Consider the following 23,588-nt stretch of genomic DNA (forward strand, 5'->3'; position numbering starts at 1 on the left):
TTCTCCCGTCCGCATCGCTCAGTGGCTTAAGTATAGATTAGGTTTAAAAGTCACTACACTAAGTATGCAGAATAATCGTAACGTTATCGAAACTACAATTTTGACTAGAGGACTACATACTGATATACACCTGAACATCAGCAGGAGAGGACTCTTTAAAGTAGAGACACTACATACTGATATACACCTGAACATCAGCAGGAGAGGACTCTTTAAAGTAGAGACACTACATACTGATATACACCTGAACATCAGCAGGAGAGGACTCTTTAAAGTAGAGACACTACATACTGATATACACCTGAACATCAGCAGGAGAGGACTCTTTAAAGTAGAGACACAACATACTGATATACACCTGAACATCAGCAGGAGAGGACTCTTTAAAGTAGAGACACTACATACTGATATACACCTGAACATCAGCAGGAGAGGACTCTTTAAAGTAGAGACACTACATACTGATATACACCTGAACATCAGCAGGAGAGGACTCTTTAAAGTAGAGACACTACATACTGATATACACCTGAACATCAGCAGGAGAGGACTCTTTAAAGTAGAGACACTACATACTGATATACACCTGAACATCAGCAGGAGAGGACTCTTTAAAGTAGAGACACTACATACTGATATACACCTGAACATCAGCAGGAGAGGACTCTTTAAAGTAGAGACACTACATACTGATATAAACCTGAACATCAGCAGGAGAGGACTCTTTAAAGTAGAGACACTACATACTGATATACACCTGAACATCAGCAGGGGAGGACTCTTTAAAGCAGAGACACTACATACTGATATACACCTGAACATCAGCAGGAGAGGACTCTTTAAAGTAGAGACACTACATACTGATATACACCTGAACATCAGCAGGAGAGGACTCTTTAAAGTAGAGACACTACATACTGATATACACCTGAACATCAGCAGGAGAGGACTCTTTAAAGTAGAGACACTACATACTGATATACACCTGAACATCAGCAGGAGAGGACTCTTTAAAGTAGAGACACTACATACTGATATAAACCTGAACATCAGCAGGAGAGGACTCTTTAAAGTAGAGACACTACATACTGATATACACCTGAACATCAGCAGGGGAGGACTCTTTAAAGCAGAGACACTACATACTGATATACACCTGAACATCAGCAGGAGAGGACTCTTTAAAGTAGAGACACTACATACTGATATACACCTGAACATCAGCAGGAGAGGACTCTTTAAAGTAGAGACACTACATACTGATATACACCTGAACATCAGCAGGAGAGGACTCTTTAAAGTAGAGACACTACATACTGATATACACCTGAACATCAGCAGGAGGGGACTCTTTTTGTCATAACTATTGAAACTACAATTTGGACGAGTGCAATTTTCAAAACGAACATATCGAACTGCGTAATAAAGTGTATTGTCATTAAGACAACAGAAGGCTCTGAATACGACCAGTATGTGAAGTGGAGCATTTTCTGACCCAACACTGGAATCATCAGATTTCCATTTGACCTCTAGTTACTCAGAAAATGGGGTTCTTTAATGAACTTCATTGCACGCTTTACTGCTCACACTGTGTTCATAGTGAACTCCGGTTTAACGGTTCAGCAGGTTTCCAATTTGGCAATCATACCTGCACTACAGGTCCTCGTGGACCACAGTACCTCTGCTTCTGCAATCACTTAACAACTGACTTTACATTCATCTATTCAAATTGTTTTTCCGTGACTTATTGTGCATCGAGATGGCCTTCCTGTTCCTCGACACATTCAACCAACACCTGTACCCCAGCATTAAGCCTTTAACTCTCTTTGTCCTGACAGTTTTTATTGCATTAGTGCCTTTGCAACAACTTGAAAAGGAGGTGATAAGTCTGCTGTCTTAGAGGAGTGCATTCATAGGGTTAAAGTGTGAAGAATTTAAGAATAGTTTTTTTAAATGTGCTATACAAATGTATGGTTGACTTGGTAGTGTTTACTAAGGTTAGTTAGCCCACCACCAAAATTATAATCACTTCATCATTCAACAGTTTTTTGTTTATAATTTTTTTTTGATTGTTGGAGATTGGAGGCTCTGAGGTTCAATGCTAACGCTAGCAGCCACTTTGTTAGCACAGCTTCACATTTAAAGGGTGTTATATTTGAAACAGCTTATCGGTATTTGGGTACAGACCAATTAGGAAAACGGTACCAAATTTGCACCGTTTTTTCGACACCCATCGATACTCCTTTCTACGTTTCTGGCAGCTTCTAGTTTCATTTCCATCAGCAGGCCTTTCCTTTTGAGATCCAGCTTGCAAAGACTTGATTGTTAATCAATGAGAGTGAGCATCATGCCTGTTTTATTGTTGCCACTGAAGTAATCATTAGGAGATAATGCAGCCTTGAAAACAATGCACTCCATCTCTCTCACACACACAAACACACACACACAGATAACGCATTACTGGCAGAGGACAGCACTGAGGAAACGCATGACTTATCACAAACCAGTCTGAACCCTCACTGATCATTTCAGACTAAGTATTCACTAACTGATGACAAAGGACCAGATGTTTTGGGAAATGCACGACACACTATGTCCGAGTGATTCCTAAGAAACTCGATTATTAACAATATTTCTTGAAAATTCTTAGGAATTGATGCCTCGTTTAATCAATCTCCTCCTTAAATGTGTATTAAATATTAACTGATCATTTAAAAAAAAAGAAAAGACATTTAAAACGTTTTTCTATCTAAGAACAACTTTAAAATCTTTCCTATGAGAGCTGCTCATTGACGCATGAGGACAAAATGGCCCAACTTTTGAGAGCGAAACGTCACAGATTACCCATCATGCCTAGCTGTCAGAGCTGAAGAACCCGTATGTGCGCTCACAGAGCATGCGCCCCTTAAGCCCCGCCCCCGAGCTCCCACTCTCGGCTCAGTAGAATGAATGGAGAGAAAATAAATCGGCTTTTAGTGCATTTTACAACTTTAAGGATCGAATGATTCTAATAAGGGCTATAACATAGTCCATACTGGGTAGTTTATTTAGTTAAAAAAAAGTATCCGCTGATTTACAGACGTCTCTTTCCCAATGTTACTCAATGGGGGAATGCCTTTCTGGGCCCAGTGACGTCACGGATAGGGATGGGTACCGAGCCCCGGTATCAAACGGGCCCCGGGGCTGAATTATTAAAGACCGTGGTACCGTTAAGCTCCGACGTTATCGGTCTTTTTATCGGTACTGGAGACATGTAAAAAATATATGTCATGTGTATTATTGCTACACAAAAATTATATTGCAGTTTTAGTGTCGCCAACTCCGCTTCTAACATGCAAAAACTGCGAAATGCTTCTATGATTATTTTTAGTATTTTCGATCTCTCTCTCCCGTCTGTTTGGGAGGGGGCGGGGCAGTTTACACACACGCAGCTGCTACATGCAGCAACACACACAGAGGGCGGAGAAAACACTCCTCGAGGTGTGGTTAAACTTTACCCGTCTCGATGCTCGTTGCCAAAAGTGCAATAAGAGTTTATCATGTAAGGGCGGTAACACGAGCAATTTGTCTAAACATTTATCAAAAGTGCTCCACATTCAGACGGAGGAATGCACCGGGTTCGGCTGTCTTTCTAGTAGCTCTGTGGCCCCATCCACGAGTAACGTTTCCACCTCAGGTGTTATGTATGCTAGCAGCAACACACGGAGTTAACTACATTATACAAACATGGGTTAATGATTAGAGGAAACAGAGTTATTTATTTTGTTAAAGTTTCACAATTCTGTTTACAGTTCTGTCATCAGATTATTTAATACGATTTGTTAAAACATTGTTGTTGTTTTTTATGTGAAATATTATGTATTTAATTTAAATAAAAAGCAATATTCATTTTGTTCACAATTTATTAAGTTAGTTAACCTTGTTTTTCTCTCCAAAAAGAACCGATAAAAGACCGGACCGATAAGCGGTATCGATAAAAGTAGTACCGTAATTTTCGGACTATAAGCCGCGCCTTTTTCCCCATTTTTCGACGCTGCAGCTTATATAACGGTGCGGCTAATCTATGGATTTTTACAGCTAACGGCCACTAGGGGACCTCCTAAATCTATGGGTTTTACAGGTTACAGTCCACCACCTTTAACTCTATGGGCTCTATGGCCGGTCCGCGCCCCCCACCTTTAAGCGGCGGGCTCCAGCAGGAAAGGCTGGAGGCCGGAAAAGAGTGAGACAGGTAGCACGCAAAAGTAAAAGTGGAACCGAGAGTGGTACGAGAGACAGAACGAGAGCAAGACAGACAGACATTACGAGAGCGAGACACTTTGTCCCCGTACCACTGGTTGAAAACCACTGCTGTAGATCACTGCCGGTACGTGCGCTGGGAGCGCACCGTTTAAGTTTGAAAGTTGAAAAGTGTGTGTGTCTGAAACGCTATGTGATACAGTACAGTTTACACAGCACATGTTCTGTAGCTACTATTGCACTAAATGCTAACACTTGAATACGTTATGCAAATATGCAACTTGTTTGTTGAAATGTTAATAAATGGGAGCTTCCTCAAACAGCCATCTCTTTCCCGACAATCCCCTCTGTGCACGAACCCTTACATATGGTAATGAAACATTAAAACACCTGCGGCTTATAGTCCAGTGCGGCTTATAGTCCGGAAATTACGGTAGTACCGTTAAAACCTTAACAATACCCATCCCTAGTCACGGACTGATACGGAAGTGTAGTACCGCCGTTTGGACACAACGAATATGTTCACCAGAATCCGGCGCACTTCCTGGGGGCTTGAGATAGAGTGGTGCAGTGACGAGTCCTAAAACCCGGAAGTGAGTCAGCATTTCACCACTTCCTGTTCCCTCGTCTCAGAGCCAATGGGATCTCTCCATAGGATTTGTGAAAATAGCTGAAATAAGGTCTGTGTTTGAGACACATTGAAGAGACGGATCACGTTTTGTTCTACGACATTAAATCCATCAGCAGTGACCCCACTGGTGATTTCTGAAGAGTGTACGTGTCTGAAAAACGATGGTTGTTACCAAGTGGCTGAATAGGACTACAGAAGTTGTGGAGGCCGTTGTACGTCGTTACGCCGAACACGTAAACACTCCTCTGAGTTAGTTTCTGTTCTGCTTGAAAGCAAGTACCTGCCTCCTGCAGACTGTTCGAACAAACGCTTCAACTCGGACCATTTAAAATCTGTAGTTTGAATATGGATCTGAAGTTGGCGTGACGTTGAAGTCGTGCTGCTGTACTCGGCTGTAGTTCGTTTATATCATAACGTTAGCATTTTGCTTCTAGCGACTAGATTTATGATTCGAACATTATAAAAGTAGGGTAGACATGTGGAGATTATCCGGCTGAATAAAACGTGCATTTATCAAACAGCTTCGTTTTCCACAGAACTTATTTCCAGCTATTTTCCAAAATCCTGTAGAGAAATCCCATTGCTTTGTTGTCGAGGGAACCCGCAGCTTACTTCTGTGTAAATACGTCATCCCTGCACCTCTCTATAGGAGTGCTATGGATGTAAAGGGGAATGTGAGAAAATAACTAATAAAGAATAGGTTTAAAAAATAAAACCAATTCCCTCACCAGCGTGACGGGCAGCAGGATGGTTAGCAGGGCGATGTGATGCAACACCAGCAGGAACTCTCTGCGCACGAAGGTGCTTATCGTCCTCAGCGAATGGCGCTTGTAGTCCTCGTGCCCTTTGACGCGGAAGCGGTGGTAGTGACTGAGGTACATGGCGAAGATGTCGTACGTCATGTAGGGGACACCGAACCAGATGACAAAGTAGGTGGCCAGCCAGTGCCTGAGGAAAAACAAAAAGATCAATACAGGTTAATTAGGACAGAATATGGACAAGAGCGAATTGCAGGAAATGCAATATTTGGTCATTTAGTTGCTATCAAGTGTCTAAATGCGACTACTCAACGTCAACACGCAAAACATTAGCCGCCTTTAGCTTAGCGATGGTGACGTGAAGTCATGTGACCGTGCTGTAGTTCCTTTATAGCCCAACATTAGCCTCCTTTAGCTTAGCGGTGGTGACGTGAAGTCATGTGACCGTGCTGTAGTTCCTTTATAGCCCAACATTAGCCGCCTTTAGCTTAGCGGTGGTGACGTGAAGTCATGTGACCGTGCTGTAGTTCCTTTATAGCCCAACATTAGCCACCTTTAGCTTAGCGGTGGTGACGTGAAGTCATGTGACCGTGCTGTAGTTCCTTTATAGCCCAACATTAGCCTCCTTTAGCTTAGCAGTGGTGACGTGAAGTCATGAGACCGTGCTGTAGTTCCTTTATAGCCCAACATTAGCCACCTTTAGCTTAGCGGTGGTGACGTGAAGTCATGTGACCGTGCTGTAGTTCCTTTATAGCCCAACATTAGCCACCTTTAGCTTAGCGGTGGTGACGTGAAGTCATGTGACCGTGCTGTAGTTCCTTTATAGCCCAACATTAGCCTCCTTTAGCTTAGCAGTGGTGACGTGAAGTCATGAGACCGTGCTGTAGTTCCTTTATAGCCCAACATTAGCCTCCTTTAGCTTAGCGGTGGTGACGTGAAGTCATGTGACCGTGCTGTAGTTCCTTTATAGCCCAACATTAGCCCCCTTTAGCTTAGTGGTGGTGACCTGAAGTCATGTGACCGTGCTGTAGTTCCTTTATAGCCCAACATTAGCCTCCTTTAGCTTAGTGGTGGTGACCTGAAGTCATGTGACCGTGCTGTAGTTCCTTTATAGCTCAACATTAGCCTCCTTTAGCTTAGCGGTGATGACCTGAAGTCATGTGACCGTGCTGTAGTTCCTTTATAGCCCAACATTAGCCTCCTTTAGCTTAGTGGTGGTGACCTGAAGTCATGTGACCATGCTGTAGTTCCTTTATAGCTCAACATTAGCCTCCTTTAGCTTAGCGGTGATGACCTGAAGTCATGTGACCGTGCTGTAGTTCCTTTATAGCCCAACATTAGCCACCTTTAGCTTAGCGGTGGTGACGTGAAGTCATGTGACCGTGCTGTAGTTCCTTTATAGCTCAACATTAGCCTCCTTTAGCTTAGCGGTGATGACCTGAAGTCATGTGACCGTGCTGTAGTTCCTTTATAGCCCAACATTAGCCACCTTTAGCTTAGCGGTGGTGACGTGAAGTCATGTGACCGTGCTGTAGTTCCTTTATAGCCCAACATTAGCTTTTTCTCATTTGCAGATTGCATTTACCCTTTAAAGATCTCAAAGTGGTATTATTATAATTATAAGCTTATTTTCTGCAATATACCATTTTATTTTTGTCAAGGGAACCCTTGCAATGCTTCCGGGTCGCACTAATACATATGTCATCACTGCACTAGCGCTGACTGGACTAGATATAGAAACAATTTTGATACGTACACAACATAGATTTTTGAGATTCCAATACCTATAGTTAAATTATTTATCCTTAACACAGTGGAACTATTTGTTCAAAAATGTGGTCTGAAGAAAAAAAAGTGTAATCTTAAATGTTGCTTGGGAGCGTTTTGACAAAACAACCTGACTCCACATTTCTCAGAGTTACGTAATTGATGAGTTAATCATTAAGTGGTGATAGAGCAGATAGATGGAACAGTAAACAACCTTTAGCTTCAACACACAGGAACATGCAACCTATATGCCTTTTCTCTCAAACACACACAGGCTTGAAGGCAGGCTTATGTAAGTACAGTATAAAACACAGCTCGGATGGCTGCAGCACATTAATGAGCAGCGATTATTACCATGATGGTTAATTATGTGGACAGCATGGCATAAAGCCTCGGGCAGAGCTGAGCTACTGACCTCTGACCCCTCATTGGATCTTCAGCTCTTAAAGGTCGGTGCATGCAGATTAAGAACAGGAAGGCACAACAAACAGCAGAAACAACGCTATGTCCATTTAAAGACTGTATTAAGGGCAAAGGGACTGCCTTTTTAAAACACACAAAGAAACATATATACACCTCCCTAATGTTAATGTTACATTTCATTATGATATGATATTCTGTTACACCACTTAGTTGAATACTCGATTCTGATTGGTCAATTTGGGCATTCCAGAGGTTGTTAATTTGCAATAACAGAATGTTGCGTAAGAGGATCAAGGGAATAGAAAAAGGGACTAGGAAAAAAACAAGCAGTTTTAAGATAAACTTTTCCAGAATATCTAAACCACTTTGGATGTAAAAGCAAAAAGTTGGACCGAAATAAAACAAGCTAATGTGTCCGAAAATAAACTCAACGATATACTAGTGTAAGTCTTTTCATATACGTTGGTTGTTGTTTTAAAAGATACAGTATGCTTGAGGTAGTTTAAAAACTATGACAAGGCTCATCTTACAACAGGAAAAGTGTCTTGGGTAAAAATGAAATTAAGAGATCCTTTTAAAATGTTAATATTTAAAATGAATATCGGCCAAAACTCTAATTTATCAACATTATTAAAAAGGCCTTTATTGGTGCGCCCAATATGTTGAAAGCAATCTCTTACCGCCTACAGTGAGTCATATTTCCCCCAGGAAGTCGGCCTGTAAATTGTGATGTGGTTTATTTAGCTCATGTTTCTAGTCCCATCTCATTTGTTTCTGGAAATGTTTCAGCGTCCAATCATCACAGAATTGATAGCGTTTAGTTCAATATGTTATTATAAATCTGAGAAACAATGGCCGCTAGAGAGGGGCCCAAAGTGTAATAAATCCAGATTCTTCATTAAGAGACCACAATTATTCAGTACATCTGTAAGTGATATACATATATACATTATAAGCAGGGGTGCACACCTGGTACGCAGGTACGCATGCGCGGCAAATATCTGAAATGCGTACCGTCACTTGTGTCAAAAAGCGCATTTGCGTACCGGCGGACTTGTGAAGCATTTCCAGAAGGCGCTGCGATCACTGGGCGACAGAGCCGGTCGCCGTGCGCACAGACGGGGCTGCTGTTAACGTCGGTGTGTACAACGGATCTGTGCCACAACTTCCGGCGTGAGTTCCACTAGCGCCCACCTCCACCCCTCGACATTCAATACCCCCCCCCCCCCCCCCGTCCGCGAAACAGAGGGGCGGCCCTGAGGACCAAACATTGGCTCCAGGTACTCATTTGAGTAACTCAGTAAGAAAGTTATGTGCACCCCTGATTATAAGCCTGTTCCTGCTACTGCAGTATTTTTGACTTTTTTTACAAAGAACATTATTACATTACATGTCAACGCTTTTATCCAAAGTGACTTCCATACTCAATACTGTGGACAATCCCCACAGGAGCAATTTGGGGTGAAGTGTCTCAGGGACACGACGACATGCTGACTGCAGTGGGGTTTGAACCTGCTGTGACCCCCTGATCCCAACGCTCAACCCACTGCACCACACGCCTCCCCAAGAACATTTTAATCATCCAGAATATTTGATATACTATTTTATTTTTAATTGTTAACTCTTTTCCACTTTTAAAGTATTTTTATTTTAATGTTGAGCACGCTGGTTCTCTAACAAAATAATTTCCCAATTTGGGATGAATAAAGTATCTATCTATCTAAACTCCGTCTTTAAGGCCACAGGGTTTTAGTCAGGAGCCGTTCAGTGGTGAGAATATTAAAAGGATCCTTCTGTTAGCATGAGGTAGAATATGCACTCAGGGCATTACCCTGCTCTAAGCTGTTCCTCGGTATTGGAGGTTTCCCCATGGCAGAAGACCGTTAAACACCTGCACTTTTGAAACAACATCCATAACAATCATCCATTTGCAACTTACAAATGATTTATCTAATATAACATATTCCAATTACTTGTATATAGACTCTCCTTGCACTATTTCTATTCTATTGTATCTGTTTGATTGTGTTGAGAGGAGTCTGTGACCTGAGATTTCCATTGATACATCTCCACTGTAGCTCTGAACACATGACAATAACAGCCTTGAATCTTGAATCACTCGACATATGGGCATTAGCCTGCTCTCTCAGCTGTTTCCTCACTATTGGAGGTTCCCCCACTGAAAAAGAAGCATGGACAGCTAAATAAAGTGACAGATTGTGATGGAGCATTAAGAGTGTGCATGGGTCTGATTTTGGAGCATGTGTCTCCTAAGCTCCGGGCCGTGTGCATGTCACAGGACGGCAGAACTGAGCAGCGTTGTGAAGGGATTAATCTCTGTGGGTGAAGGGGAGGGGCGGCGGAGATTAGCAGCCCTGAAACTGGGCCTGCCCGCTGACTCAGGAGGATTAATACGATAGCATTAGCCTAGCGTAACACTTAGCTACACTGCACCAGGGAAGCTAATGCTAGGCTAACAGTAACCTTCTGTCAGGTGGCTGATGTGGAGCTTGATTGAAAAGCCTCTATTTAATTATATATATTTTTTTGTGTAGGTAAAGGGAAATTCTTTTTTTTACTGTACATGACATAACAATTGCTTACGCATTGAGGCCCCACTGTGCCGATTATACGATGGACATTGACCATGTGTTATGGGGTAAAGCCCTTTGACTTATCTGTGATATTAAGAGGTACAATCATAGTCTTGAGATAGTGTAGCTGTAATCAGTAAAGCAACTCTTTGAACGATACAGCACAGCGGTACAGTACGTCTTTCTTTGCAAAAATTACAATGGCGTAACACTTCCACAAACTGCACGGGGAAGCTAATGCTATGCTAACATTAACCTCCCGCCAGGTGGCTAATGTGGAGCTGGGCTGAAAAGAAAAGACTGTATTGAAAAAAGGAAATGGAGGATACATATTTTTGTTGAGATAAAGAAATAGTGTTTTTTCTTTGCCAGCATTAGGTTGGCATAACACTTGCCTAAACTCCACGGGGAAGCTAAAGCTAAGCTAACTATAACCTAACTATAAATCAGGTGAGGCACTTTGTTGAAATAAAAATACTCAGGATGTATATATATATATATATATTTTTTAGAGGTAAATGGAAAGTGCTTATGACATGACATAGCTTGAGCTCTGAGCCCCTGCTGTGGTAGATCGTTAATGGACATTGAGCGTGTCTCATGGGGTAAAGCCCTTAAACCTACGTATGACATAAAGAGCTCCAGTCATATCTGAAGATAGTCACGCTGTAATCAGTGTTGTAGCAACTCTCGTACAGATATAGCACCGCAGTACAAGTGTTTCTTCTTCAAGGGTATTAAGGGCAGTCTAAACCCTGGATCATCTTAGTGTAGGTACACTGGTAACCCTGTTAGCATACAGTGCAGCCATTATACTGTACAGACGAGGCTGCTGGGAACAATGGACTTTGTTGTGTTCCCACACTTGGTCTGGGCTGTTTTCCTGCTTAGTCTAGATACACAATGTTCTGTTATTGCTCAGCCTTTCAAAAACAAATAAATACTCAAATACTTTGAGCCTTTTCTTTTGCTACTCGTACATTTCTTGATCACTTACAAATCCACGTTGTTTCTGTTGTGTTACATGTTGAAGGTACAACTAAACATATGGTTGCATGCGACATCAAGGGCTATGATTGGCTGTTCATAGATAGATAGATACTTTATTGATCCCAATGATATCAAACAAAACAATATACAATATGAGCCAGGGAGGGAGTGTGCACCTTGTCCATGCAACAGAACTATAAGTATTTGTTTCTTTCCTTGCGACATTCATTTAATGCATTTACGTGAATTAATGAAAATGATGTCAAACAATATTCTTAAAACCATTTCTTATATGGCTTTAAAACTCGATTCCGATTGGTCAATTTGGACATGTTGATGCTGTGGGTACATCCGCAGAACAAAGTCCCTCCCCCTACATATTTATAATCTTTTTATTAAAGTCAGCCTTGTTTCTTGGCCTTGATGAGTGCAGGTACAAAGTAATGATTGAGTGTGGGGAAACAATGAGGTGCAGAGAAAAGTGTGAAAGGGATTTGTTGGGGAAATACTGAATGTCCTCTTCCAACATGAGAGTAGCATGATATCAAAGGTATCAACTGTAGCTGTGAACATGACAGGATGTGTGATTACCTAGCAGAACATCAGGACTGTTTGAGGCATATGATAGCTATGTGATTAACATGATGATTCAGCCTCTATGGAGAGAGACATATGACAAGCATGCTCATTTCTGACGTGGAGCTAATCTGAAGTAAACATTGAATACTGCTTTCTATTCCTCCATCTTGTGACTGTGGAACTCCCTCTCTTGGATATCAGCATGTGAAGGACACTGTTCAGGAACTACTTGATGCTCTGTATGTGATGACTACTTCCATTCTGGAGAGGATCACAGATACATGGATCCTGAGATTCAAGCCCAAGCCGGTGACATGGGATATTTTTCTAACAGGATGAATTAAAGTTAGTCCGACCTGTCACTAATGACGCTGCCCCGGCATGACGACACCACGATGACTCCCGCCGTGGTCGCCATAACGGCATGGATGGAGGACACGAGCCTGAGAGACACAAACAAAGAGAAAGTGTTATATAAACGTCAGCAAATACATTCATTAAACACACTCTAGAAATCTGATTTAAAAAATGTATGGCTTGTGTTTGTAACTAGCCATGGCAATGTAGGCATGCTAACAAGCTAAGCTAAGACGGTTTATATCATGTCAGATTAACATCAACATTTTTATACATTTCAAAAGGTAAAAAAATATATAGTTTTTTTTAACAGATAATTGTATTTATATAACACCACCATTAAACACATTAGGAGCAAGATGGCAACCAAGACCAACTCTGTATTTAACCAATGTTATTTAAAATATCTCGTTTTTTTACTTTGTGTACCCCTGATGTCAACAGTTGTGTGGATGTATATTTTATATATTTCAAAAGGTAACAGATAAATATTAAACATTTTGATCAGTTAATTTGATTTATGGGACCATTTAACATTTAAAATTAGACGAGTGACACTTCTCCCAAGAACAGTCATATGGCACTTCTTCGAAAACAACATTACGCCTAAGAATGAAACCAAAACAAACAAATATATTATTCGAAACACCATCTTTTGCTTTCCTTACTTTGTGCATGTACCTGTGTACCCAACAACATTGTCTGTGTATATAATATGAATACATGTCTTTCTATTTGTTTAAAACATTGTCTTGTTGGCATCAGCTCAAAGCACCTCTGTGCCGAGCTACACCCTCACTAAACAAATGACTTGTAAATTGAGTTCTCTTTGTGATTGGTCCGACTAAAACTTGAATAAATCTAGCGTCTGTTACACTGACCTACAAGTTCAGTACCATCATGAGATTAGCAGTGCTTGGCCTCATCTTTCCCCGTCTATAAACAGACTTGTCATAGGAGAACTTGGTGCGACTCCATTTGAAGTGTCGCTGTGTACGGTGGCATGCATCTGGCAAACATAATAGTGTTCTTACAACTCATAAACTCGTACACTAAAACCCTCCCTGACGGTCATGGAAAACGTGAGGAATGTTCAGCTTTCAGCCAAAGAGACGCTGGCAGATTTTCTTTTTCTAATTGAGTTCATTTCTGTCCATTTCAAACAGGAAGTTGGATTATATCACCAATTTGTTCAAAGTATGAATGACTGCTTTTTTTGCACAGACAAGCTCTCTCTTCCTGGCCGTCCTCCAACTTGGCAGCAGTGACAGTAAGCTGCTTTTGAATCAGAAAACATGTAATTTATTCCCCAACACTCACTGCAGCCATAATGGACAGTCAGCTCTTTAACAACGCCACAGTTTCAAGTTGTTCAGCTTTTTTTTTCTGGTTTACATTCCCCATCTACTCATCTCCACCAACAGCAATGAATGGAGACTTATGGCGCTTTTCCACTGCAGGCCCTAACACGGTTTAGCACAGCTTAGTTTGGCCTTGGTAGGCCAGGCTCACTTTATGCTGCGTTTCCATTACAGTTTAGTAACTGGGGCAGTTACTATAGTAACGCAGTGTAGGCGGGGCGATCGGCTGTTCGGCGGGCAGAGTGACGGTGTGTAAAACTGCCATGACGTCATCTTCAATGAGAACCACAGAAAAACAACATCAGCCGTTAGCTGTTAGCCCTCAGAGCTCACAGCTCCTCATATCTGTTCAGAAACTAGACACAAGTGAGACAAGTCCAAACCACAGACTGTCTGTGTCATGGAGAATACAGTCACTGGTTTGTTTATGTCTGTAGGCCGTTGTTGTGAGTGTGGACGGTCGGAGCATATACTGCGTTAGCTTAGCCGGTCTCCATTCAGAAAACACGTCGTCTGTCTGCAGACCGGTATCAGTATGTTGTTTCTTCGGCATCATTTTGAAACGTGTATTAAATTAAATCACGCTCAAATATGTTCATTGTGTTGTAGTTGTAGCCCCCTTGCCAGCAATTCTCTGACCATTCAGCAGTCGAGAGTGTTTGTCAATAGTTTAGTATATTCAGCCCGGTTGTTGGCCCGGTAAGAACCTAGAATTTTGAGGGCCAGAAAAAAAGGTGAAAAAGTAGCCCATGAGCCGGCACTAGTGGAAAAGCAACAAAAAAACGTGCCGCAGTGGAAAAGTGGAAAAGCGCCATAACAAAGGTTACCTAGGAAAAAAATGGCATCCAGTGCGGCAATTACTCAGGTAATGGTTATGGATGAGAGGCTTGTGTGGGACAGAAAGAAAGCTAATTGGAATTTAAACAAACTTTTGTGGTTCGTAGGCCTTTGTTTTGGATTAATACCGTTTTAGGAGAGGACACATATTGGATCTGAGGACTTCTAATTCACTTTAAAACCAGAAATGATCATATCGTCCCCAAACAGATTATATAGGAATCACGGGGTTTGAAGGTTTAAAAGTCAGAAAATGTAATCATTGATAAAGATTGTGCCCTGTTTTTCAAAGTGTTCAGTCAGCTGTTCTAGCCCGTTGATAAGATATGTCACGAAGCACAGGGTGGCTGATATCTGGATTAGACATTAACTGTCCTCAGTGGATGATTCCTAAGAAACCCCTTGACTTTTTTACTTCATTAATCATCGGGTTATAATGCCCCTTGACCATTGCATGGTGTCCCGAGAACAACAAATGTCATTAAGGTGTCCAAAATGTCCAGTTCATTCTCCCCAGGGGGACGAACACTTTATAATCTTCCCTTTGATACAAATGAGTGTATACATCGTATTTCATAATGTAAGAAATAGACTGCCATGAAATACACTCAGCAAAAATATCGCTTCTTAAGAGATTTTGACTTCAAGGTCCTGTCAAAGACACGTTTCTAGATCTTTAATGGTAGCAGGTATAGATGCTGCACGATTAATCGTAACTTAATCAATATCGCAATATGGACTAGTGCGAATATCCAAATAGCAGTAAGCACAATAAAATGAATATATATGAAAATATCTGAATAAAGTCTTTTAGAGGTTCGTATAGTCCCTGCCTTCAAATCGCTTTCTACAGTCATCATAAAAAACATCCTTGCTTGGTACAGATCCTCTCAAATCATGATTATTTGAATATGTTTGCCAGAGATATTATGAATTATGTTTAACAATGGCAATCTTCTCAAATATCACAACTCGTATGGCGAATGCAATATCAGTCAAAGTAATTGGAATTAGACTTTTCCCAAACCGTGCATCTCTAGTAAAAATGGAAATAATTTAATTCATAGATTGAACCATAGGAAACCTAATCAAAAAAGAGCCTATAAGGAGATCAGATTCCTCAGAGCCAAGGATATTCATACCTGATCTAAAATACAGTCTACGCAAACACACTAACGTAAAAACACCAACACTGGCAGTAGCATGATGATCCAGTGAATAAAAGCATCTGAAGTAGAGCTGGGCGCGATATGTAATATTGATATATCGCGATAGACAAGCCTAGATTTTGAATTAGACTATGGATAAAGTAATATTGTAAGGGCAGCCTTTCTCAGGTTTTAAAGGCTGACTCAAGACTCTTAAAGGTGGGGTGGGTAAGAATGGAGAAACCAGCTCGAGTGCGCTAGAACCTGAAAGTACGCAGCTGAAGAAAATCTGCCCCTTCCTTCAGACTTCCTCACAGAGCCCCTCCTCCAACACACACGAACGCGCACATGACCAATTAGGGCACGAGATAAGTTGGTGCACAGATGGAAGGCTGACAGGCAGGTAGGCCATCCAGTTACTTTAGCCGGCTCAGATGATTGGTCGTGCTTTTTACTGCGCCACGGCTTCCAGAGATGATATTTATTTATGTATTTATTGTCAAAGCATTTAAAATATGCATTGCTATCGGGATGTTAAAGGTGGGGTATGTAAGTTTTAGAAACCGGCTCGAGATACACTTGTTGTTATATTCCATGGAATGCTCTTAACATCCTGATAGCAATGAATATCTGAAGTGCTTTGACAAAAAAATCATAAATAAATATCATCTGTGGAAGCCGTGGCGCTGTAAAAAGCACGACCAATCATCTGAGCCGGCTAAAGTAACTGGATGGCCTACCTGCCTGTCAGCCTTCCATCTGTGCACAAACTTATCTCGTGCCCTCATTGGTCATGTGCGCGTTGGTGTGTGTTGGAGGAGGGGCTCTGGAAGGAAGTGGGAGATTTTTTCCGGCTGTGTATTTTCAAATTCTAGCCACTCCAGCTACTTTTTCCAAAATTACCTACCCCACCTTTAACTGTATTATTTGCCATTAAATCCACAGTACTGATGATTTTGTGAAAGTCTCATTGGTCAAGCCAACTACATCTTCACAACATCGAAGCATTTGGTCAGAAATATTGTGATTAGATTTCTCCATATCGCTAATCTGAAGTCTAAAAGGACAGTAGAAGGTTTTTATTTTGTATTTTACAGAATAAACGCTGACTACAACCTTTCCCAGAGTTCCCGTGTCAGGTCTCAGTAAGTAGGAACCGAGACTTCCGCAAAGTGTGGGAAAAGCTTAAGACCTTTAGTCCGGCTGCGAATAAAGACCGGTTTTACAAGGTCAATAAAGACCGGTTTTACAAGGTCAATAAAGACCGGTTTTACAAGGTCAATAAAGACTGCTTTCTTTCTCTTTTTTTAACGAGGTGTTGCAAAACGGCAAGATTGAGAAGAAACAAAGAGATTATTTGTTGTGACGTTGTTCCCTCTCTGAACCTGCCGTTAGTCGCACCAATCTGCATGGGAATGCGGCCATGACACCGGCATAGTCAAGGTCATGTGACCTGGGACTACAGAAAACAAAAGCCTGAGCAGAAAAATACTTACTAGCTCATTAAAATCAACACAAGAAATGCTCTTAAAGAGTTTAGCCCATTTGTAATGCCTGGCTAAATGAAGCAAAGATATCTGCATTATTCTCGTTGTTATTACTTTGTGTCTTTATTGTGCTCATTGTAAGTTACTTTGGATAAAAGTGCAGCTATATAAAATGTGATAATGTAAAAAAACAGTCTAGAGCTGCAACAATTAATTAAGTAATCACCAAATGTTGATTATAATTAGTTTAAGTACATTTTTGTGGGGAAATGGCATAAATTGTCGAACTAAATATCTTTGGGGTTTTATTGGGCTGGAATAAGAAGATACTTATAGACTAGACCTTGGACTTTGAGAAGCTGGAATGAATATTTATCCCACTAGACCAAAACAGTGAATAAAGAAAGTATTCTGCAGGCTTTGATTTTTGGTTAGAAAAACTACAAATTTAAAACCTATCAAAAAACACAGGCCTGAGCAGGAAAAACCTAACTGGCCTCTCTAACCCCCAGAAACACTCGCACACATTTTACCCCCACGCCTCGCTGCCTTCTATGGCCGCATACTTTATCACAAGACCCAGATTTTTACACAGCCCATTCATTGTGTGTCCGGCAATAAACCCCCCCCCCCCCTCTCTCTCTGTGCTGATGAGAGGTGGACGGGGTGAGGAGCGTGTGGAGGGGAGAAAGGGGAAGAATGCGTTCCAGCCTTGTTTCGGCAATGTTGTCCTTTATTTCCTGCTGTGTCAGGCCGGAGGAGAGCCTCAGCTTCCCTCTCACTACGACTCAAATCTCCCTAAAGTCTCTTTCCGGGTTAATGCACGGACCAACAGCTCTCATGTTCTATATTACTCGCCTCCTTCAGTAAATGGGCGACGTAACCAGAGCGAAAAGAAAAAGTGACAGCAGAGGCAGAAACAGGGTAAAGTGCATGTCTTAGAAATGTTGAAGTATAGAAGAACAAATAGTGTTTAAATCACTCATAGAAGACACATCACTTCCCCCTTGCTTAGTGCCTTAAGGCAAAAAAGGGGCATCACAACTATTTCACACCTATAAAAACTAAATGAAACATGCAGACGGACACGTACACGCTTCCCTTTCACCACGTCCTCCTAAATCAGAATCCCTTTATTAGTCCCACAGAGGGGCATTCGCAGCGTTACAGCAGGAAGGAGCCACAGACAGCTTAGTGTTGCATATCTTACATGCGTTAAAAAAAGTACTAAGTTATAATATAATAAACAATATGCTAAAAAAAGATAACAAGTTACATAATTTTTAAAAATACAGATCAAAAACAAATCAAATCTACAAATCAAATCCTGTAGCAGGTCTTAGGGTTTAGCAGCCCGGTATATATTACAGCTATTAGAGAGGGCATATGTATATAAAGACTCTCAGGGCTAATGCACGGACCGAATGCTCTCATGTTCTGTCACACGTTTCTTCCGTTTTTTTTTACACTCGCCTCCTTCAGCAAATGGGCTACGTAATGTGGAGTTGCTTTGCCGCTGCAGCAGAGCGAAAAGAAAAAGTGACAGCAGAGGCAGAAACAGGGTAAAGTGCATGTCATGGCAAGAAGGAACCCTCTCCATCACGACGGATGCAGCTCCAGCGATAACTGCATCGCTGCCTTTCCTTCTTGTAAATAAACACTGAATCAATAAGAAGCAGAGCATGGTGTCGTTACTTTTGTTGGTAAATTCATTGTTTAAAGACCGGCTGGTTGCAGCTTTTCAGATTTCATCATCAAATGTAACGCTGATGCCATTATTACTACGAATAGATTTACATATTATTATAAAGAAGACAATTTTAGAGATTTACCAAAACGTGCAAAGCAGTAACGTGTGCATGCAAGGCGGTGATAACATTTTATTGACTTTAAGTTATATTTGTCATTCTGAGGCGAATCCAAATAAATTACTAAAAATATCAACAACAATAAAAATCTTTCACGTTTGAATGTGAAGAAAAAGAGTGATGATAATCCAACTACATTTGAAAAGTAATGTCGTTACTAAACTAATGATAAGTAGATATTGTGATGACTAAAAATGTATTTTGTATTTAAACCAGCGTTTCCGCCAGGGGGCGCGTCAACCGTCATTTGACGCCCTTATTCAGCTCGGGACGCCCTGAACTCGAGCCGAGGGCGTCCAAAAATATTAATAATTCCTGCATCCCTCTGTTGGAGGGGCAGAGGAGTCTGGTGGGATTCTTTTCGCCGCCAGCAAAGCGTGGTCCTGTGACGGAAAGTGTACTGCCAGCGAGCCTTGACGGGGGGGGCTAGTGAAGCACGCGCGTGAACTGCGAGCACCGGAGCCTCGCAGCGGCGAAACTGAGGCTCCGTGTTAAACTGTGGTAACATGAAGAGACGGCACTTCTTAGTGAGCCGAGCCAAATGAATTTCCATCACTAATACGGAAAGAGATATTATCTATAAGGGACGGCTCTATTCAAAATTCAAGTCACGTGACGCCGATTTAGACTTATCATGTAAATATGTCACAGACAGTAGAGGCACACATAATTAACATGAACATTAGTTGTACGAAACCCAAATGCTTACTGTGAGCGTAAGATTCTTAAACTGAGTCGGGTTATGTTGAGCAGAGTAATCCCTCGTGAAGTCAAGTGTTGTTCTCTAAAGTAGGTTAAAGTTAAACCTGGTGCTAAATACAAATCATTGTTATATTTAGCCCACCTTTATTCCTTGTTCCTCAGACATCAAAGTCAACACAACAAATAGACGGAAAAGGAAACACCAGTAACATGTCCTGCTTTTCTCCACTTTTAAATTAATATCTTTGGGGGTCTTAACTGACAAAAACCTTGGACTTTGAGAAACTGTGATAGAGATATTTCCCTCTGTTTTTAATGATAGACCAAACGATGAATAAATGTTAGTTGTAGCCCTGACAGTCATCACTGCAGGCTTTCATTTGTGGTGCAAAACAAAAAAAACGCTAGTGTTTGAGCACAATCCAGTAATGTGGTCAGTAACAGCGTTTCCGCCAGGGGGGCGTCTTGCCTTCATTTAAAAAAAAAAAATCAAGAGAAGAGTTTTTAATCGCTTGAAATGACGAAAAGGAAAAAGGGCATCCCTCTGTTGGAGGGGCAAAGGAGTCTGGTGGGATTCTTTTCGCCGCCAGCAAAGCGTGGTCATGTGACGGAAAGTGTACTGCCGGCGAGCCTTGACGGGGGGGGCTAGTTGAGCACGCGCAAGAACTGCGAGCACCGGAGCCTCGCAGCAGCGAAACTGAGGCTCCGTGTTAAACTGTGGTAACATGAAGAGACGGCGCTTCTTAGTGAGCCGAGCCAAATGAATTCCCATCACTAATACGGAAAGAGATAGTATCTATAAGGGACGGCTCAATTCAAAATTTAAGTCACGTGACGCCGATTTAGACTTATCCCGGGGCTTCTGATTTATTGATGTACGTTGTAGCTGCACAAAGGCACAGACATAGTTTGTGCTGTTTATAACGTTACCCGGGAATGAGGAGCATTTATTATTTGTTTATGAAGCGCTTTGTGTTGCCTTTAGTATGAAATGATCTATATAAGTTGGATTGAGTGATTGATTGATGAGGAATGGGAAGTGAAGCATCCATTAGGAGTTTGTAGTAGTTTCTATTTCAGGGACAAAGTACTACACCTTGGCCTCTTCCTATTTGACCCGCCTCTCTAAAGTCCTCTAGAGACAAATATATAATGATTTTACTTCTGAGATAAATGTTGATTCAAGTGGATATCTAACATTCATGTAAATGTTCAAACCCTATACACCAGGGATGTCAAACTCAAGGCCCGGGGGCCAAATCCGGCCCGCGACTTCGTTTTATGTGGCCCCACAAGAGCTTGCAAAGAATATAACACGCATATTATACGGTTACATGCTACTTTACAGAAGCAGGTTGCCCATAAACTACATGTCCCACAATGCATCTCGTTTTGTGACATGCACACTGAAGAGACTAGCAATTATTTGCCCTGGACCTCTGCTTCCAGACGTAGATAATTACTAAGTTATTATCCTATCCAATAATAACCAAATTCAGAGGCAATAATGTAATTTAATACATTGTTTTATATATACATATATGAATATTTATATAGTTACAACTCGCCCTTTGAGTGCAACCTTTATGCGAATGTGGCCCGCAATGAAATTGAGTTTGACAGCCCTGCTATACACTATCGTCCATTCATATGCTCCAAGTTACTGACGTTTGCTGCCGGCACACTTCACCACAATATGCAATAGATAGTACATTTAAAAAGCAGCATATCAAGCAAATTCAAAGACACTGGTGCGATCCAGGCTGTGGACCTGCTTGATACAGAAGAGTTCAGAGACTTGTTAAGTTGTGAACAAGAAGTGTGACATCCCCCGAGGCGTGTACGCTTGTAGGAACATTTTCCGTTAGATGAGCATTAGTAAATTAGTAGCGGCGTTATTCAGGAGCCCGGTTCAGTGTTTTCCATCGCAGAGCTAACTCAGCAGTCGACCCTGACCGGAGCTCAGAGGAGGATTAGCCGGAGTGACAGCGTACAAATGAGCATTGAACTGAGCTGTGCACATGTGAGAGAGTCACACTGACCCACTCACACTAACTGTGTGTTCATTATCACTATTTTGCAATACCCGTGAGATGAGCAAATGACTGAAAAGGCTGCTAATGAAACACATTTGATTGGTCACATGATATGTAACAATAAATGGATGGAGCTTGTGTTTTTCACAGGAATATCCCTTCAGATGTGGACAAGGCCCCTAGTGGATGCAGGGTTTTAATGATGTCCCAGGTTACTTAACATCATAAAAACATACATGCAAGTTAGTATATGTTTTTAGTAATAATGTTATTTCTAAGACAGATCAATTTATTACACCTATACAGAAATAAAACTTCTAATGGCATGTATATCAAGGCTAAAGGTGCGATTATACCATTTATGTGTTAGTCTTTTATCTAGCATGCATGTATATGATCCTACAGGGGAGTATATTTCTGGTTTATTCTTATTATTTATGTATATATGTGTTATTATTCATTTAAATCATATTTGTTCTTTATTCTTATTTTTCATCTTTTATTAAAAAATAAATCTATTCTTGTTTATACATTTTTTCTTATTTTAAAAAGGGATTTTTGTATTCTTGTTTAATTCATTCATGTGTGTCATTTTGTACAGTTTTTAGCTGATAGCATGCATCTGTTCCTACAGGGATGTGTACTTTTGTTGTGATATTTGCAAATCATCCTTGTAAAGATGCCCATTTTGCACTAAAGCCCAAAAAAACATTTACATTTACGTCACACACATTTCATTTAGGTTGTAACTGAATATAGATACCGGTAAAAGCAGTAACGTGACGTCACATACATATAAAATAACACATTAGCTAGCTAAGGGGGTAACCGTTACTAGCTAAGCTACCAAACAAGGTCAAATGCTACATGTTAGCTTTGAGTTAGGTGGTATTTTCTTAGGTTTTCAGTTCAAATAAAAGCATTAATTTAGCTAGGTTTTACCTCTCGCTGATCAGCACCACGTCGGCATCGCTCCAGTGTTTGAACACACACGGCAGGAGCCTCCTTAAGGCGAAGAAGAGACCGGGGAAAACTACGGCGCCACAAGCTAAAACTTGCAACATCCTGCCGTTATATTTCCTCTAATCTGCCCGGAGCCTGGATCTCTCCCTGCGCGAGTTTCGCCCGTTTACACGCGGCGATGAGGCATTTTAATTCGGCCCGTAGGTCGGTCGGTGGTGTGGTGTGTGGGTTTTTTTTTTCACCGGGAACAGTCCACCATCCACACACACTCTCTCACACACACACACACACACTGCTGAGAAGGCTCAGCAGCAGCACCACTGTCGAGCTAACGGCGAGGAAACACTCTGTACTTTGTAGGGCGGCTGTCAGAATAAAAGCCCTGACCCGGTGACACTTCCGGTGAGAGGGGTCGCTTTTATTTTTAAAGGGTGGCTCACTGACGGGTGCAAGCAACGCAAAGGTCTTTGAAGGTGGGATTTTTTACTCCTATTTAATTTTGTATTAAATCATTTTTCACTATTCTTTTATTTCCTATGTCTATTTTTGTGTTTCTATATTATTTTGTATTTATTTTTTATTCTTGTTTATTCTTATTTTATTTTTGTATTCTTATTTTATTCCTTATTTAATTCTAATTAATTTTTAAAAGTTGTTTTCTATTCCCTATTTAGTTCTATTTTTTATTATTATTTTTTATTTATTGTTTTATTCTTGTGTAATTTATTCATTCTTATTTTATTTTGTATTAATATTTTAATTCTAATTAATTTTTGTATTCTTGTTTTATTTTGATATCCTTTTTTTAATTATTCTTGTTTATTATTATTTTTTAATTATTGTCTTTA

General features: G+C 40.9%; 1 protein-coding gene across 1 annotated transcript in view; it reads right to left on the bottom strand.

Annotated features, from left to right (window-relative positions):
• LOC307019062 (TLC domain-containing protein 3A-like) overlaps positions 1-23,118 on the bottom strand; it is a 43,463-nt gene extending 20,345 nt beyond the window's left edge. Inside the window, exons 1-3 of the mRNA XM_079649681.1 lie at positions 22,720-23,118; positions 12,338-12,424; positions 5,599-5,818 (exon numbers count right to left, since the gene is read on the bottom strand). Of these exons, the coding sequence (XP_079505807.1) occupies positions 5,599-5,818; positions 12,338-12,424; positions 22,720-22,841 (429 nt within the window). The 5' untranslated portion in view covers positions 22,842-23,118. The remainder of the gene's footprint in view (positions 1-5,598; positions 5,819-12,337; positions 12,425-22,719) is intronic.
• Between the last annotated feature and the right edge of the window lie 470 nt (positions 23,119-23,588).

Source organism: Notothenia rossii, assembly GCF_949606895.1.
Source record: "Notothenia rossii genome assembly, chromosome: 9".
Classification (NCBI taxonomy): domain Eukaryota; kingdom Metazoa; phylum Chordata; class Actinopteri; order Perciformes; family Nototheniidae; genus Notothenia; species Notothenia rossii.